At 45.6% G+C, this 18,496-nt stretch overlaps 1 protein-coding gene across 5 annotated transcripts in view; it reads left to right on the forward strand.

Annotated features, from left to right (window-relative positions):
* Window positions 1–15,852, forward strand: part of ARHGAP26 (Rho GTPase activating protein 26) — a 459,132-nt gene extending 443,280 nt beyond the window's left edge. For 3 of the 5 annotated variants that reach the window (XM_010388274.2, XM_030927932.1, XM_030927930.1), the window contains 2 exons: window positions 1,070–1,161; window positions 9,465–15,852. In XM_010388274.2, coding sequence (XP_010386576.1) covers window positions 1,070–1,161; window positions 9,465–9,553 — 181 coding nt within the window. In that variant the 3' untranslated portion in view covers window positions 9,554–15,852. The remainder of the gene's footprint in view (window positions 1–1,069; window positions 1,162–9,464) is intronic. The other 2 variants (XM_010388276.2, XM_010388277.2) reach the window with 1 other exon arrangement.
* Window positions 15,853–18,496: the final 2,644 nt, after the last annotated feature.

Consider the following 18,496-nt stretch of genomic DNA (forward strand, 5'->3'; position numbering starts at 1 on the left):
AGGAGATTGAGACCATCCTGGCTAACACGGTGAAACCCTGTGTCTACTAAAAATACAAAAAATTACCTGGGCGTGGTGGTGGGCACCTGTAGTCCCAGCTACTCGGGAGGCTGAGGCAAGAGAATGGCGTGAACCCGGGAGGCGGAGCTTGCAGTGAGCCGAGATGGTGTCACTGCACTCCAGCCTGGGCGACAGAGTGAGACTCCATCTCAAAAAAAAAAAAAAAAAAAAAAAAGATGCCTATATAATATCTGCACATCTGGGTAGAACCCAGACATCTGCATTTTCTAAATGTTCCCCAGGTGATTCGGATGCACAGTGAGAGTGATTGTAAACACTCATTGGACGTGAGAAAAGCAAAAACAAAACAAAACAAACAAAACGCCTCATGTCCCCATCCCTTCTTCCTCCTCCCGCACTCCCCATACAGGTGCACGTGTGTGCTCGTGCACACACATGTGTAATTGCCCTCACGCACCTTGTCTATTCCCTCCCCTGGGGGTTGGAGAGCTCCAGCTCTGGAATCCTGCCTCACCAGCAAGACCCAGCCTAGTAAGAAATCAGGAACATCTGGGAGAGCTCATGTCCGCCCGTGGCCTGGAACTGAAACTTGGCTTTGCTGAAATTTCTCCTTTTTGACTCACTGAGCATTGCCAGCTTTCAACAGGGTCTGTTGGGAGTGTGTTCTCCAGAGCAGCTTGGAACTTCTTTCCTGCCCCTGCTTCCCTCCCCTCCCGCGAGGCACTCCCACTCCAAAAATGGGGCCCAGCCTGCCCTCCCCCTGTTTGGCTGTTGTAACTCCCAGGTAGAGTTTTAACATGGCACAAGGTGACCCCACAAGAAGTGTAGCTTCTTGAAGCTTATGGCTTTTCTCTGAATATTTCTCATTTTTCTCCTGTGACCTTTGCAGCTTTCCCACCTCATGTCTTGCCATCTGCCTGCCTTGCCAGGCACTTCCCACGAGAGGGGACTAGGTAGTTTACAGGGAAAGGGAAGAAGAGAGATTAAATATCTGGGGCTTTCTAAGGGTTTTTTCAAAAATGTTAAATAAACTCCTGTTTTCACACAGCACACCGTTCCGGAAGGCGAAAGCCTTGTATGCCTGCAAAGCTGAACATGACTCAGAACTTTCGTTCACAGCAGGCACGGTCTTCGATAATGGTGAGTTTCTCATCCCCTCACAAAGATATGGGCGGGGGGCGGGGGCAAGGGGAGCACATAAATAACTGGCATTTTCAAAGCTCCTCCCTAGGGAAAATCTCAATACAATGGGTAAGGAAAAAAAGCGTGTATATGTGTGTGTGTGTGTGTGTGTGTGTGTGTGTGTGTGTGTGTGTGTGTGTGTTGGTTTCTGTATCTTTTCCCAAAATAAAAGAGCAGCAGCAGGACTTCCGGAGACATTGTGAAGAGTGAACTAGTGTAATCAGCTCCGTGTTGAGTTGTTACCACCATGAATGAGATTGTGCCTGCAAAAGACCCAGCCCAGGACCTGAAAGTGGCTTTAAGAGATCCTACCCATCACATGTTTAAAATGGTACTCAACACGTATTAAGCATTCAATAAGTTAATATTTTTATTATTAAAACCATCGTCATCATTGTATCCATCTTCAAAAAAGGCCCTGATGCTCTCATAGTTCACAGTGACAATTTTTCCTCACTTTTGTCTGAGCAGTGGGTGCTGCACCTGACTCTGGGGTCCTGGCTGTATCTGTAAACACATTCCAGGCCAGAGGCAGAGATGGGTTCCTGGGGACCAGCCCTTGACTGTACTCACATCCGCAGGGACTGCCGTTGTGTGTGCCCAGCCCCTGCATTCAGCATAGCAGAGATACCCATCAGGTACAGGTAGACAAAAGGGGGAACAAGGCACAGAACATGGGAGTTTCCCAGGTCACACTCAACCCTTGGCCTTCTGGGTCAGCAGAAGGAGGAGGGATTACCCCAGAACTGTCTAGGTCTGCATTCCCTTTTATCGCTCTCAAAGCCTCAAGCACCGTCCTTAAACCTTTGCTCCATTAACTTTCATCTGGGCCCTTTATAAATCAAAGTGCACAAACAACCAGCCCAGCCACCTCTCCTGTTCACAGCTGGTGCTTGCAGTCCCCAGCAGACTGCAGGTGCAGTGCAGGTGCAATGGGGCTGCTGAAGGCTGTCCAAAGCCATTTTACTGGTGAGCGTCCCCCACGCAGGCCCAGGCGGTGGAGTCCTCATCCTGCCGTAACACGACACGGCTCTTACAGAAGACAAACCAGAATGGGCTGCGTTGCTTGGGCTTCTGCTCCCTGCTTTGTCAGCAGGGAAGGAGCTTCTGTCTGTAGAAGAGCAGAATTTGAGAGATTCCTACATTGACAGGTGAATCCAGGGCTTAAAGGTCTGTCCTCTAAGTCCCAATTCACTGCTCACATGGGCAAGGGATCATCATGTTCCTATCAGCCATTCCCTCTGACAACACAAAGGACTCCTGATCTCAGGGGCAGAATTGTTTTAAACTATCAAAAGTTATGTATATGCTTCTATCTTCTTTGTGATTCCTTTTGGTGAGTGCAGCCTTCTTCCATTTTTTAACGGTTTATTAAGATAGCTGTACAACCTACAATTTACCCATTTAAAATGTACAATTCAATGGTTTTTAGTATATTCAGAGTTGTGCAACCATCACCACTATCTAATTCCAGAATATTTTCATCACCCCCAAAAGAAACCCCATACCTTTTAGCAGTCATGCCCCACTTACCACAACCCATTTCCATCCAGCCCAAGGCAACCACTCTTCTACTTTGTCTCTCTATATTTGCCTGCTCTGGACATTTCATACAAATGGAATTATACAGTATGTGATCTTTGAAACTGGATTCTTCAGTTTGCATAATGTTCAAGTTCATCCACATTGTAGCGTGTCAGAACCGTATTCCTTTTTATGTGTGATGGTATGGATATAGCACAGTTTATGTAAGCTCATTCCTCAGTAAATGGGCATGTTGTTTCCACTTTTTGGCTGTTTGAACAATGCTGCTGTGAACATGCATGTAGGTTTTTGTGAGGGCACAGGTTTCCAGTTCTCTTGGGGATACACCTATGAATGGGATTGCAGAGCCACATTAATTCTGTGTTTAAGTGTTTGAGGAAACGCCAAACTGTTTCATGAAGAAGTTGCACCATTTTACCATTTTATGTTCCTACCTTCTTTCATTTTTAAGTCTTTCTACAGTAGCTTAAACAGTTAAGCATAAAGGGGGAAAAAAAAATAAGAGAAGAGAAGCCTGGGTGATTGTTAACTGCCAAGTCCTTTTTTTCCCCAGCAGAGTGTCCTTCAGCATCCACAGCCATCTTCACTGCCACACTGAAGCCCCAGGCGCCTCCACCTGTCACCTGGGCGCTTCCACTGGCCGCCCGACACATCTTCTCACTTCTGCTCTTGCTGCCATAACCCCCCCCTTTACAGAGCAACGAGAGTGATCTTTGAAAAATGGAAATGACATTAAAGCCCTTCAGTGGCCTCCCATTGCTCTGAGAATTACTTACAAGGCCCTCCAGGGCCCAGTCCCTGCCCCTCTGACCTCTTGCCCTCACTTGACATACTACAGCGTCATAGACCTTCTTCATGTTCTCAAGTAAGGTCAGCAAACTATGACCTGCCAGTCAAATCCAACCCGCCACCTGCCACCTAACAATTCTGTAAGTGCTCCCGCCTACAACGTGGTAATCATCAGAAATCCTATAGGTATTGATAGATGAGAGCAGGAGGGAAGTTTGGTTGAAAGAGTAAGAGGCCTTACCCAAGCCTTCCTGTAGGCTCTAGGAGTCGTGGCAGAGTTTGCTGATGCTGGTTTGTTTTTAACCAGCCTTGCCAGTGACCTTTCAAATTCCCTGAGGAGCAAAAGGCCAAATTAAACCTGAAAGAAAACACCTCTCAGTGTTGACGGAGTTGCAGTAGAAAATGGACCTGACGAAATGTTAGTACACTTTCTCAATTGGGTTAACTGAAAATATGTTATTAGGTCTTCTTTCCAGAGGAAAATGCTTACGTAGACCCTCTTCCTCCCCACCCCTTCACCTGTACAGGAGAAAATGAGGCATTACAGAACACTATTATTCTGCCTGGCGGGGGGCGGGGAGGGGGTCTTTTTCCTTGTTCCATTTCTTGTTAGTTTACCACTGGGGATATTAGGTAAAGGCTATTTAATTTGCATGCTGTGTAGCTGTCAGATTAAATCATCAGACCAATCAGAAGAAAGTGCACATGTGTGTGTGTGTGTGTGTGTGTCTTTGTGTGTGTGTCAGGATTAAGAAGAATGAATAAGGAAGAGGAAAAGGGAGGGGCCCGGGGAGGTGAAAGTCTGCTGTTTCGTAATGATTAATCTCAAAGCCTTTGGATTCCAGGGGCCCCTACTGTGACTCTGTAGTGGCTGCTACTGTCAGCTCATGGACTTTGTGCAGTGGGAAATGGATGTGCAATACCTAGAAATAATTCCAGTGTCAGCTCTGGCCAATCTACTGGGAAACTGTCCATTTTAACAAGAGTACCTCAGACAGTAACTGGAAAGAGAAATAGCTCGTATTCTCAGGAACGTTAGTCATCTTGAAGCAACATGATTCGTGATACCTGGAAAATGCACATGGCAGTCACTAAAATTGGGTTCTAGGGATACTTTTAACAAGATCTGGTGGAGCTGGATCCGTTCATTCCCATGGTACCTGACAGCACCACTACACAGCAGGCCCGTCCCAAGTTTCTTTTGCTGATGGAGAACATCCTCATGGGGGAGCCCCCAAGCTGCCTAGGAAATGGGTTAACAGGAGAGCACTCAGGGATCTCCTTCAGCTTCTCCAGCCATCTTCGCTGCCATGTCCAAGCCCAGGCCACCTCCACCTCTCACCTGGGTGCTTCCACTGGCCGCCTGACACATCTTGTTGCTGGCTTCCACTCTTGCTCCCATAACCCCTTCTTCACATAGCAGCAAGAGTCATCTTTGAAAATGAAAATCACATCATGTTATTTCCTGCTTAAAATCTATCAGTGGCCTCCCACTGCTCTGAGAGTGACTTACAAGGCCCCCCAGGGCCCAGTTCCTACCCCTCTGACCTCCTCTTACCCTCGCTTGACATCCTGCAGCTTTGCAGACCTTCTTTATGTTCTCAAGTAAGGGCAGCAAACTATGACCTGCCAGTCGAATCCAACCTGCCGCCTGTTTTTGTAAATAAAGCTTGACTGGAACACAGACACTCATGCCTTTGTGTCTGCGTGTTATCTGTGGCACTAATGGCAGAGTTAAGGAGAGAGACACACTCACCGTGAGGCTCTTTAGGAAATACAGGCCCACCACTGTTCTAAAATCACTCCCAGCTTTTTCCCATTGCAGGCCATTGCAGGGCCGCTGCACTTGCACTACCCATCTGCTCTAGTCTTTCTCCTTTCACCACTCCCTAAAATTATATGCTTGCTTATAACTTGATTGTCCCGCCGAGCAAAATCTTGTCTGCTTGTTCTGTGCTATGTGCAAGGACCTAGCATGGTGTCTAGCATGTGGTAGGTGTTCAGTAAACGTTTTTTAAATGAGTGAATGTACTTTAATTACCCAGGGGTCTGCACCTCTTTTAGTTAAGACTCCTTTTGGGAACAGTCAGCCATTAGAGACCTTAGTCACACACTTGCTCCCTGTCCATGGTGAGCAAAGGAGGGCAGAAGGCATGAGTTGTATGCGCAGGGGTGTATGGTGTACACAGGGGTAGAGCTGAGAGAAAGTGGTTGGCAGGAAGCACACCTGTGTCCCCAGAAGCTTGTATTTGTTATATGCTTGCTGGGCTGAAGAGCCCCTCAGGCAGCTTGCGGCAACACGTTTTGTGTTTATATAGCATCTTGGACACTGGTGCAGTTCAGTGTTGCACACTGGCACCATTCAGCCCAACAAGCACTTAGCATCTTTGATGTTCAGAGCATTGGGCTAGGCAACAACAGTAGTAGTTAAGATGACAGACTCTGGGATCAGATGTCCTGGGCTCTGATTCATTTTCATCGTCTACCAGCTATTAATATTTAGTTTTGGCCAAGATGCTTAACTTTTCTCAGCCACAGTTTTTCATCAGTAAAGTGAGGATAATAGCAGAACCAACTCCATAGTCATTCTGAAGATGAAAGGAGGAAATGCAGGTGTAAAGCGCGTATTCGCAAAAGGTCTGCCACCTGGCATGTGCTCAACATGTTATCGTCCTTATCAGCATGGCTCACACTCTCTGGTTAAATAGAGGCCTGATATAGTGGGAAGGGGGTTGGTCTCTGGAATCAAACAAGCTGAGTTCAAATTTTGGTTCTAGTATTGTGACTATGCACAAATTATTTTACCTCTCTGAGCCTTAATTTTCTCATCTGCAAAATATGGATAATAATAATAATATAAGCTAGGATCCTGAGAACCAAATGAATCAATATGTCTAAAACTCCAAGCACACGGCAGCTTCATAACATATCTAAGTGTTAGCTTGTATCATTATAATTCACGAGGCAGAAGGGAATTACTGAAGGTTGTCGAGCCAGGAAGTGCTATAATCCAAACCAAAACGCACTGAAAAACTAGATAGAGAAGCAAAGCTTAGCACATTTGAACAGCATATTAATAGGACGCATGCATACTATGTGGGATGTACTATGAGCATTTTAGGAATCTGGAAGAGGAGGGTGCGGGTAGAAGGGATTCCATGGTAATATTTACAAAGGAAGTGGGGCTTCAGGTAAGCCTTAACATGGAAACAGAAGACAGCAGAAAGAAAGGGGGTACTGGTGCTGCCTCCCTCCTCCATTAGTAAATGACAGTTTGCATTTTAACTCAGAGGCATTTGGGCACAGAAAAGTTACAGCTCCTAACTTCCTGTGAGCTAGTGAAAATACAGGTTCCTGGGTCCCCTTCCCAGAGATTCTGCTTTAATTGATTTGCCATGGGGCCCAGGAATGTGCGGTTTGAATAAGCATCCTGAGGGTTCTGAAGCACATGGTCTGGCATATGCTTTAGTAAACCCTGGCTTGAAGGCTCAGTGAGTCAGCAGTCCGACCCAAAGGCTGTGTTATCTCCTGCCATCCCCTGTGACCTACCTTTTGGCCTCCAGTTTGGAGGGCCTGTCTTGTCCCCTCTAATTCTTCCCTTAGTCCCCAAATTGCCTTGTAAATGTTTTCACCCCAGCACCTGTGCTGTGGTTGAACAGCTGGCCAGGAAAAGGAGAAAGATCTGAAGGAGATGGACTCAGTGCATCTGGTAGAGTAACAACTCAACTTGGAGCTTTGCTGTAAAGCAGGAGGGCCTGGCTTTTGTTTTTTGTTTTGTCAGTTTGGTTGCTTTATTCTTTCTAGGTTTTTATTTTGGAGAATGGGTTTGATTTGTTAATTTTATTCTGAACATTTGATTTTTCCTGAAGCTCAGGTGGGTGGTAAGGGCCATCTGGTTTTACTAGGTCTTTGCTAGGAGGGGGTCTTGCTGAGCAGTCGCGATCCAGGATCTCCTACTGACTAGCCTGTACTGAGCATTTGCTCTGTGCCTGGCTCTGTGCCGAGTGCTTTATCCACACCAGCTCCTTACATATTTGCAAGAACCCACTAAAGGGAAGAGGGTCTTGTCACCAGTATGAAGTGCAGAAACTGAAGTGATCTTGGAAGCTTTGGTTGGAGGGATAGGCAGAGGGCAGGGGTATTTGGGTGTTCTTTAAGAGTGGCATGGAAGACCTTTGGTAATTGGAGAGGCCAGATTGCTTTTAAGTTGTGTCTTCTTCCAAGGCACTTCTCTCCCAGACTCTGTCTTGTGTGGGTTGTCATGAACCCAAAGTATCCTTGCTGTTTATTCCTGAGGCTTAGTGATCTGAAATTGGCCAACTTTGGAGGCCAACGAATAGATGTTTAACCTTGTCTTTTCCTAAGGAGGCACTCAAGGTGTACCCAAAGTTGACTGGCACTGATCTTCTGGAAGATTCTTTTGCTGTCTCCCATTTGCCTCCTTTGGTTTCTGTTCTTGCGTCTTTCCCTACAAACTGAAACTAGAATTCTGTAGCAGTGTCGGAGCGGAAATGCTTTTCTAAAACAAGCTCAGGAAGTCATTTAATTAGCCCAGGAAGGGAATAGGGGGAAATCTATTCTCTCCAAATAATCTTGGAAAATTGGAGCTTTCCTAACACATTAAGAGTAAATGCCCTGCCTCACTGCAGAGTGATCTGTATATCTTCAGTTGACAAGCATGAACATCCTCCACCTCTTAGTCCCATGATTCCTTCTCTCTTCCTTCCTGCTATTGACTACTTTGCAGACTCAGCTGGATTTTAGATAATCTTTATAATATCACAATGGTTTCCATGGAGATGGATCATGATGTCACAAAAGTAGATATGCATTCTTTGGATACTGAAAAATCAAAGGGCAATAGAGGGAGGAAGAGAAGAATTTTTAAGCTGGTATATAGAGGAGGGGGAAATCTAGAGAACAGGAAAGAAAACTAAGAAAGAGTGTGAGTGAAACAGAGAAATGGCTATTCAAAGGCTATTCAAAATGACAACCACCAAAAAAAAAAAAAAAAAAAAAAAAAAAAACCCAGAAAATTTGCAAGGAAATTAGAAGCAAGGGGTAAGGATTTGAAGGAAAGTAAGATGATGATGAGAAGCTGGATTGATTGATTGAGACAGGGTCTTGCTCTGTTGCCCAGGCTGGAGTGCAGTGGTGCAGTCATGGCTCAGTGCAGCCTTGACCTGCTGAGCCCAAGCAATCCTCCCACTTCGGCACTCCCCCTCCTCCAAGTAGCTGGGACTACAGACACGCTCCATCAAACATGGCTAGTTTTTGTATATTTTGTAGAGATGAGGTTTTGCCATGTTGCCCAGGCTGTTCTCAAACTCCTGGGCTGAAGCAATCCACCTGCCTCAGCCTCCCAAGGTACTGGGATTACAGGCGTGAACCACCAGGCCCAGCCTCTAGATGCTGGATATCTTTAGAGACTAGTTCTTAGTCTTCTATGGATACTGCACTGAGGACATAGTTGATACTGGGCAGGCGGGTGGGTGAGTACGTGGGAGGAAGGAAGGAAGGAAAGGAAGGAAGAAAGGAAGGATACATACATGTATGGATGGACCAGGACAATTGTTGCCCTCTAACCTACATAGTAGGAATCTGTCACTTCTTTGTAGTTTAAACCAGGAGCTTCAGAAAATCTATGAAACCCCTAAAATTGTATGCAAAATTTTGAATGTCTGTGACTGTTTCCTTTTTCATTGTGAAGAAAGTTTTTAGGACAGCTTTCATCAAAAGGCTTATATCCCACAAAAGGTTCAGAACCTGTAAACTTCTAGAATGATGTAACTTAATAAGTGATTGTACTCATTGTTCAAGCTTCCTTCACACACACACACACACACACACACACACCCCACACACATCTGCCGCCTGCTCTATCTGTAACACCATCTATTCTCGTTTTCTCTCCCCTTCCTGTACAGTTCACCCATCTCAGGAGCCTGGCTGGTTGGAGGGGACTCTGAACGGAAAGACTGGCCTCATCCCTGAGAATTACGTGGAGTTCCTCTAACCGTGGGCCCCAGCAGAACTGCTGAGCTTTACATGGTATCCATGACAACTGCTGATTCCAGTGTCGTAGGCCATTTCTCTTTGCCACTGAGAAATGCAGCGTGATTGACTCTGTTGCTACCTGTCAACATGAATGTTTCTGTGAGCTCTGGTGTCACTCATCTCCATGATCATCTCAGCCAACACTCATCAATACTGCAAGAAAAGAAGTCAATCAGCAGAGGAGACCATTTGCTTTTAATAACTAAGAGGAAGACTTGCAAAGCCGTTTTCTCATGAGTACCCTAAATAGGGGGCACTCATTTTGTTTCAACAGTCCAAACGCCCAACCTTCAGAAAGAGGAAGTCAGTCCCCGAGAGCACACTGCGTAGCTAAGTCTGCTGGGGCTGGGTGAAGAAATTCGCGCTGAGATCCAGGCTGGATCCATTGCTTTTGTTTACAGTAGGCACTCTCTCTACCCCACCTCTCAGTACTTGAGACTTAAAGTGCTACAGGCAGCTGAGTCTGTTTGCATGCAGGATGAAGAGGGTTAAAGCACTGTTTATATAAGATCCAATCTCTCACCATCTCTAAAGCAGCCGTTGGCCCATCATCAGTGAGATACAGTCCAGTCTTCTCATGCACGGGAACACACACACCCTGCGTTTCTCCCTCCCAGGCTAGGAACCTCTTTGCCACCAAGGGCTGCCATCCATCGCCTAGTAACCACGGCAACCCAACCTACTCTAAAACCAAACCAAAAAAAATAAAATAACACATCCTCTTTGCATGACACATTTTTTCTCTCCCCTTTTTGGTATCCTTTTATTGAATGGTTTTCTAACAACTTGAAGCACAGGATCAAGGAATTAGGGTGGTCTACTTGAGGCAGACGGGATAGTAGCTGGGAACTGTTCCCCTTCTGATGAATTTTAGCAGCATCGGGATATATTTGGAGCACACCCTAGTAACCTCTTGAGATTAAATTACATAGTCTTAATATTTCTGTTTCTCCATGCAACTGATGTTTGTTTTTTAAAGGGTAAGATGCTGCCTCCCAATGGGTGACACCATCTGACTGGTTTCCCCATGTCTTCCCGTTCACCCATCCCTGCTCCCACCCTTGCCTGCCTCTAACCCACCACTGGCCAGCCCCCTTGCCCTGCTCTGGGCTGCTGAACACTGGTGCTGTGGTGGTTTTCAAGGTTAATTCCTAGGCTAACCGTATGGCCTATAGTTTAAAAGGACATCTATATTCACTGCCACTCCGAAAAAGGGAATTATTTCTCAGTCTTTTGAGGCATGAGACTAATATAGGCCATTGTGATTCAGAAAGAAACCCAGGGTTAGAGGGTGGGATGGGTACCCTCTGAAAAAGGGAATTTGCTGGTGAAAAGAGGCTGGATCTTGTGGAAGGCTGCCTTGGATGGGGAAGTTCTGCCTGGACATTTCAAATTCACTTGGCCTTCAAGCAACAGAGTCATCCATATCTTCCACATGTGAATGTCATTGCAAAGGTGACTCTAGACAAACTACAAACCGATGGACGGTCAGGCTCCCCAGGAGCCCCTTGGATGGCAGCGTTGCTTCAGAGTGGTTCCTGTTTCTGGAACTCCTTGTTAGGAAACTTCAAAGAAGAAAAGAAAAACTTGAATTGTGTGGAATTACTGTATCTTTTACTTTTTCTTTTTGAAAAGATAAACTTGTAAATAGAATGATTTGAAATACTATATGGCAAAGTTTTATATTTGATATTCTTTAAGCTAGTTGCTCACATGCTTAGTCTTCAGTTGCTGAAGAAGTACGTTTAAGAGGGAGAGGGGGCGGCAAAGCTGAAGAGAGTCAAGGTCACTGTCCCCGCTTCGGCCTGAAGGAAAGAGAAGACATTCCTATGGCCTTGCTCTCTGCTGTCCCATTGGTGGGCATGACACATCAGTGGTGTTCAGTCTTCATGTGTTTCTGAGCATCCCTTGGGCTTTGGATTTGGAGATGGGAAGAGCATCTCCAGGCAATGAGTTTTTCAAAGAATGCCTACTTAGTAGTAAGATGAAGCTCAGGATTTAAATAAGTGGGGTCAGGCATTTGATTTTTTGTCTTTCTTCTCAGGTGTATTTCTTGGTACCTGCCAAGATATCAGGACAGAAAGAGATGAGTCAATTGCTGTGTTCTTTACTTCTTTTTCTCCACATCTTCTGAGACTTCAGAAATGTGGACAAGCTAGTTTTCAAATTTTGTGTGTCTGTAAGTTCTTAAAAAACCAGCTTCTTAGAATGTTCAGTTCTCAATGTGCTGCTGCTTTCCTTTTTCCTAAACATTTTTAAACTCTTCCCTTTCATCTCCAATTCCCTATGATCCCAAAGGAAGAGGAAGACTCCAGGAGGGATGTAGATTGTGCCATCATAGCTTTACAGGTGGTTTGAAAGTTAACAGGGGTTTGTCATGGCGATTCACTACTCAATTTATCAGCTCAAGGATTATACGACTCTTTTCCAGGAACTCACCCAAGAGCAAGCTAGACACTACCATGGAATCAGGGAATAAGAATTAAGAATGGACAGGACCAAGATAGAACTCAAGAAAGCCATTGGAGAAAACTCGAGAAGAAAGGGAGTATACTAATAGGTTAGATCTGTGGACTTGAGGACAAGAAGACCTTGGGAAATGGGGGCCTCAGGGGATGTGCATTCACCTACTATTGTGTTTCCCAAAGAAAGACCAACATCATGCTTTTAACACATACAATGGAGTTTTTTTATTTGTGTTTTTGTTTGTTTGTTTGTTTGATTTTTGAGACGGAGTCTCGCTCTGTGGCCCAGGCTGGAGTGCAGTGGTGCAATCTTGGCTCACTGCAACCTCCACCTCCTAGGTTCAAGTGATTCTCCTGCCTCAGCCTCCCGAGTAGCTGGGACTACAGGCATGAGCCATCACACCCAGCTAGTTTTTTGTATTTTTAGTAGAGACGGGGTTTTGCCATGTTGGCCAGGCTGATCTCGAAGTCCTGACCTCAAGTGATCTGCCTGCCTCTGTTCCCCAAAGTGCTGGGATTCCAGGTGTGAGCCACCATGGCTGACCACATTTGATGTTTGAAGTTGTAATCTGTCCCATCATAAACTTACCTGGAGCTCATGTGGAGGAACAGAAGGCCAAGATCCTTGCTTTGGGAGTGCCTCACAAAGCATCCCTGTAGACACGTGGCCCCAGCTTCACTGCTTGGAAGCATGTCCCTCGCTCCTGAGTTGGCTCTGATTTGAAACCAGGAGAAACAGAGCTGCTGCCAATGGGATCTTTTAGGTAACCCCCTCTCCAGCTTCCATGTGTCTGTGTAGTGCCCATGAGTTGCTGCCAATGGGATCTCTTAGGTACCCCCTCCCCAGCTTCCCTGTGGCTGGCTGTGTGGTGTCCATGACAGATGGCTGCCAATGGGATCTTTTAGGTAACCCCTCCCCAGCTTCCCTGTGTCTGTGTGGTGCCCTTGACAGATGGCTGCCGTGTTTCCCTTTGCGCAGCCAGGCTCCCCTCCTTCCTATTAGCTACAAAACTGGATAAACTTCAGAATATGAGCCAACGAGTAGGAAGGAACTTGAAGACTAAAAGATTTTACTCTCTCCCCTATCCATGCCCCCTACCTCTGACTGTGTGTGAACAGGAAACTTAAGGGCAGATGAGGAGAATGAATTGGTTATCAGAGTGGAAGACCATGGCCCGGGATCCCTGAGCTTCCCCAGTAGCCTCCAGTTTGCCTTGTAAGACCCAGGAATCACTTAGCCATAGCCTGAATCTTTTAGGGGTGTTAAGGGCGGCCTCTCACTCTTCCTTCAGGCTACTAACAAAATGTCATAGTTAAAGAATGCTGTGCCAGGAGAAGATAGCTGGTTTCAAATCCCTGCCCCCAGGCAAGTAAAACCCTGACTTGCTCAAGACAGAAGATCTTCTCTCCTGTTTTTCAAAATAATCGTATATAGGGATGGACCCTGTGCAGTGTGGCCTGCCTTGGTGTCCTAGAATTGGAGCCAGTCTTTCGCTTAATGTCCGAAGTATTTCTACGGCCAATATGTGTTTTCTTATGTCAGACCAAACTATCTTTTTGACGTCAGTTCATTTCCTTTCGCCAAGTGCTTTTCGGACAGAGAGGCAAAGAGAATGAACAATCAAGTATTGACAGACTGGCATTAGCAGGACAGAGCCATACTAGTGACAAGGGCATTCCAAGGCACTTGCCCAGAGCTACAGAGTTGGGTGTGCCATACCTGCGGCTCAAAGGGAGGGCCTTCTCTCCCCTGAGTTTCTATTGCCTGAGAATGGCAACTGCTGTCTCACTAAAAGCTCTGTCTTGACTACAGAGGCTCCAAAACCATTCACAGATGAAGGGGAGGAAGACAGAAAGAAGAAGCCAAAGATAACCTGATCCCTGCCTGTCTGTTGGCACCTGTCATCCTCTGGCTTCTGCTCCTGAAAGCAAGTCTGGATGACTGAGTTTTGTGGACATGGTGCTCCCAGAATTTGCCCAAGTACTGAATGTTTTCTGAGCAACCGTATTCCCCAAGTAGGTAGCCAGCACTGCAGAAACCAAACAGCCTGTTAGCTACCTGACTTTAAGAGGAATGACCTAGGTGTTCTGCCAAGGGAATTATCTGTCATCTCTGGCAAACTTGACAATCACCACTTACCTCGACAACCCTGCCCCACATCCCTTTATAAAGTCAGCAGGATGTCCTCTCACCCACCCTGTGCTGGTGTCTAAAAAATTTATCTTGTCATGCTCGAATGTGTTTGGCAGCCACACCGATCGGCTGGGTGCGGAACCACCGCTCTGTAATTGTAGCGTCAAAATGACAACAGCAGCAGAGCGGCAAGTCTTGCCCAGCCCCACAGCATGCCTGAGACAACACTCCAACAAGTAATAATTAACTTCTTTCTCGTGCCGCCTACAGTACCTGTCTAACTTAAAAGCTTCCCAAAGTGGAGGGAAAGGCCATAGAGAGAATCCAGGTGTTATTCAGAGCCAGTCCTTGCTGAAATGTGGTCTTCCAGTGGAAGCACCTGTATTCTTGGGAGGAAAAAGTGCTGGATGCAAAGTAACACCAGGACCAGAGAGAAAGAGGAAGGTGAACTATCCTAAGGAGCTTTGGATACTTTTTTTTAGAAGGATAAATATTGTGCTTACTGAGGAGAAAAAAAAAAAAGCAATCACAGAAAAATTTCATAGCTAATATTTTTACAAAAGTTGTGCCGGACATTACAAAACGTCTCTCAAGATGGAATGCTTTACAGAATAAAGGCTTAGCACAGGCCCAGACCCTTGTGTGGGTATGACATGACGTGACATGTACATGTCAAAACTCGCTTTAGTATAGTCAGAACCAGAGTATTGATAAACAAAATGTTAGTTACCTGGAGCAGTCCTGGAGAGGCTAAGACATCCTATACTGTTGTACATCAACCATTTCTACAAAGTTATCCAGACACCTAAAAGCAGCTTTCTTGGTTATCCAGATCCAGTTTTTGGTTATGCCAAAATCAGCCTTGTATCTGACAATGCACATCTGTTGATTCTAAAGTATATTTGTGTGTGTATATACAGCACATATTTACATCTATGAAGACACAGACACTCACAGAGACCCACATGAGCTGGCACTTGCTGAGCCTTTACAGCCTTTAAGACTTGGAGGTTGAGAATTAGAGACAGAAGAGAGGCTGTTGATGGCCTCTTAAAATGATCAAAGATGTAAATTCAGTGCCATTTAAAAACTGTTCATACTTATCAAATGATTATCTACAGCTACATTCTTTGTTAACTTATTTAAAGTCATGTTGCAAAAAGGGTCAAACCCATGAATGCTTAGTAGCTAAGGCTAGTGTTCAGAAGCACTCTAAAAGACATTTTGTCCACATTTTGGAAAAGAAAATATTTGCATGTTTAATCATAATTTAGACTACCTTTGAGTATACTGTAAAGTGCTATGTGATATAATATCAATAAAGTACTTATTAAATGGCACTTTAATCTTTTCTTTTAAAATAACGCACTGTTCTAAACTTCAGTATTGACTATTGACTGGTGCATAGAATCCAATGCTGTAATTAGAAAGTAATCTGTGACTAGAATAGACCTTTGTCACTGTTAGCCCTGTTGCCATGTTCAGGCTTTTAAAAAAATGTGCTTTTGTGTCACAAAATACATCTATAAAGAAAATAGAATTTCTGTTCAGAGGCCTCTGAAACTTGGCTTTCTTACATTTGGTTGGTTTATGTGACAATCCCTATGAAATGAGTGGACGTATGATTTTTGAATTAAATGTCTTTTCCATTTGGTGGTATTTTCTTGAGTTTCTGATAGAGTTTGACTCAATACATACTTTAATATGTCTTCAAATAAGCATATATAGATGATGATCCAAGGTCGCGATCCTGCAGTTTTTGGTGACAACCACAGTGCTGATTTCTGATGAGCTCTGAGAAGCTTTGCTTTCCATTTAGGAAGAGGTCAGATGCTAGGAAACTTAAGAATTTGCTCATCAGGCATGTTAAACAATTGAGCCCGAAGAGTCACAGTCCACTTCACATTTCTAACTTTCTTCCATTAGAATACATATTGTTTTATTCTTCCTAAATTTGACTTTCTAATCACCTGTTTTCTGGAACCTCATGAACGCAAGGATGGAATCATCGGAGCCAGAACACAGGCAATGCCCTCGGCACAGCTGGCTCATAAATCAGTTGTTGAGAGCTTGTCGCGCGCTGTCCCAGGCCAACCCAGATCACTGAGTCTTCGCATTCATCACGTCCCTTCCAGATACATTCTGAGTGGCAGCCTGGGACCCAGGCTTCCAGTGAGCGCCCAGCTTCCGCCGTAAGCACAGAGGGCTCCCCGACATGCTCAGCAGAGGGGGCATGGGGAAGCCAGCGCTCCGGGGACTGAGGGTGAGGCTTCTGGCTTCAGAAGCTTGCCCTGGGAGAGGAGGAAGGGATGTGAAGCTCCCTTGGTCCTGGTTCTAAGGGGAGGGGGGCTATTTAAATGTGTGGGTCACACGTGAGCTGTCTACTTGTCCTCCTTTGCCACTTAAGGCCCTGGTTTACCCCTGTGAACAGCACAGGCTGGCAGCAGCTGCTGCCCTCACTGAGCTGACAGCCTCCTCTGGAAAACTCCCCCAGCACCCGACGCCTCCCCCATGTGTGGGTCATCCTGTAACTAGGCAAGGCTTTCTGAGTATGGCGTACATCTATGTCTGATCCTTCATGGAGAGAATGAAATACGTGGTGTGTATTTTATCTTTGTCCTTGGCCTTTCCAGTAGATTTCCCAGTTACTTCAACTTTCATGCCTTCCTAGCAGAAGGTTTTAATTTCATTTTGCTTTTAGCAGCCACTCAGAGCAGAGTGCAAACTGTCACGTCCTGTGGTTTTTAGCTTGGTGTTTTTCATTCAGTTCTGACTGCATGATTAGTCCTAAGAGCACCTGGGTTAGAAGTGGATTTGATTGACAGTTGAAATTAGGTAAATGTTAGAGAGTGAGTGTGATGAGAGATTTTCTCAGACCCCAAACATGCTTGCTCATGAGAATTAAGTCGTGGCTCTAATTTCTTATTTTCTCAGTTCTTTCTCAACCTGCACTCAGATACCACACTTCTCTCCTACCTGAATGTGTCAATGTCATTGGCTTGGCCTGCTTTTAATAGCACCAAGCTAAGCTGCCACTAATTAACTATGCAGGGTTAGTCAGTATTGGCTGACTGCAGCCTGCACAGCAGCCAAGGGAGGCTCTAACCTCCATGGGAACTGTGCGGGGTGGGTGAGGTTCCTCACATGGAAAAGCTTTGAATAACCATCTGCAGGGAAGGGGCATGCCCATGCCGGGGTGCATACTTCAGAAAGCCACCCTGCAGCACCCAGTCAACATCAGACAGTGAGGACCAAAGCCAGAGGTTTTAAGTTGAAATGATCAACACGGAGACCCTCTGTATCCCACAGCACTTAGCAACTCCTGTCATACTGTAAATCTGTCACATCTCTTATGTCATTGGCCCCATGAAGCCTGCTGCAACTTCCTATTAGCTGAAACCCAGGTAGCTTTGATGCCTTCCCCAGGCCAACCAGCAAATTAGTAAAAACATGAGTCCATGGGTTCTTTCTTTGGGTGCCAAATCGCATCTTACCCTCCAGGTCTTGTGCCCACCGTAAACTTGAAATATGTGTTCTGACACTGTGACTGGATGCCCTTTTGGGATTTGGAGGTGGGGGTAGGTTATTGAAAAGAATTATTAACTGTTTTTCTACCTTTTCTGAACCTTCATGACAAAGAAAAGGAGTAGTCATGCTTGCCTCAGCTGTGATGAGCAAGTTGAAATTACGGCAGTAGAGGATGGCCATCTTTCTGTTCCACCTTTTCTCCTATCACACCATCACACCATTTTTCTCCCTCACGTACTTTCTACCTATAATTAATTCATGATTTGTCATCAAATGTTTGAGGCCCATCTTGCTCTTAATAAACAGCTCAGTTAGGACAGAGACCAGGTCTTGTTCACCTCTGCCCGGTACCCAGCCTGGGGCTGGCACTCAGCAGGGGCTCATAGCCCCTGGGTGGGCTGATCAAGGGGACAAAAATGTGGGAAAAGCACTGCACTAGAAGGCAGTTCCTCCTTCCTGTTTTACTCTACAGTTATGGTTGGAAGAAAGAAACTGCATGTTATTAGACGTGGGTACTTGAACACAGGGTAACTTTGTGACCCTTGGCAAAAGGCACCGTTTGCTCACATACTGGGATTGGAGTTCGTGGGAGGAAGACCTCCCACCCTCCACTCAGGCACACACAGCCACATTCTTTCCCAGCCTCCTTGGCTGGTGCTGGGCACAAGAAACCATCTGGCGAAACAGCTGACCAAGAGCCAGAGACCCTGTGCTGTCATCTGGGTTACTTACGGGTTGTTTCATGAACCTCATGTGAAACGGGCCTGCCTTCAAG

Source organism: Rhinopithecus roxellana, chromosome 3 (assembly GCF_007565055.1).
Source record: "Rhinopithecus roxellana isolate Shanxi Qingling chromosome 3, ASM756505v1, whole genome shotgun sequence".
In the NCBI taxonomy this organism is placed as follows: Eukaryota; Metazoa; Chordata; class Mammalia; order Primates; family Cercopithecidae; genus Rhinopithecus; species Rhinopithecus roxellana.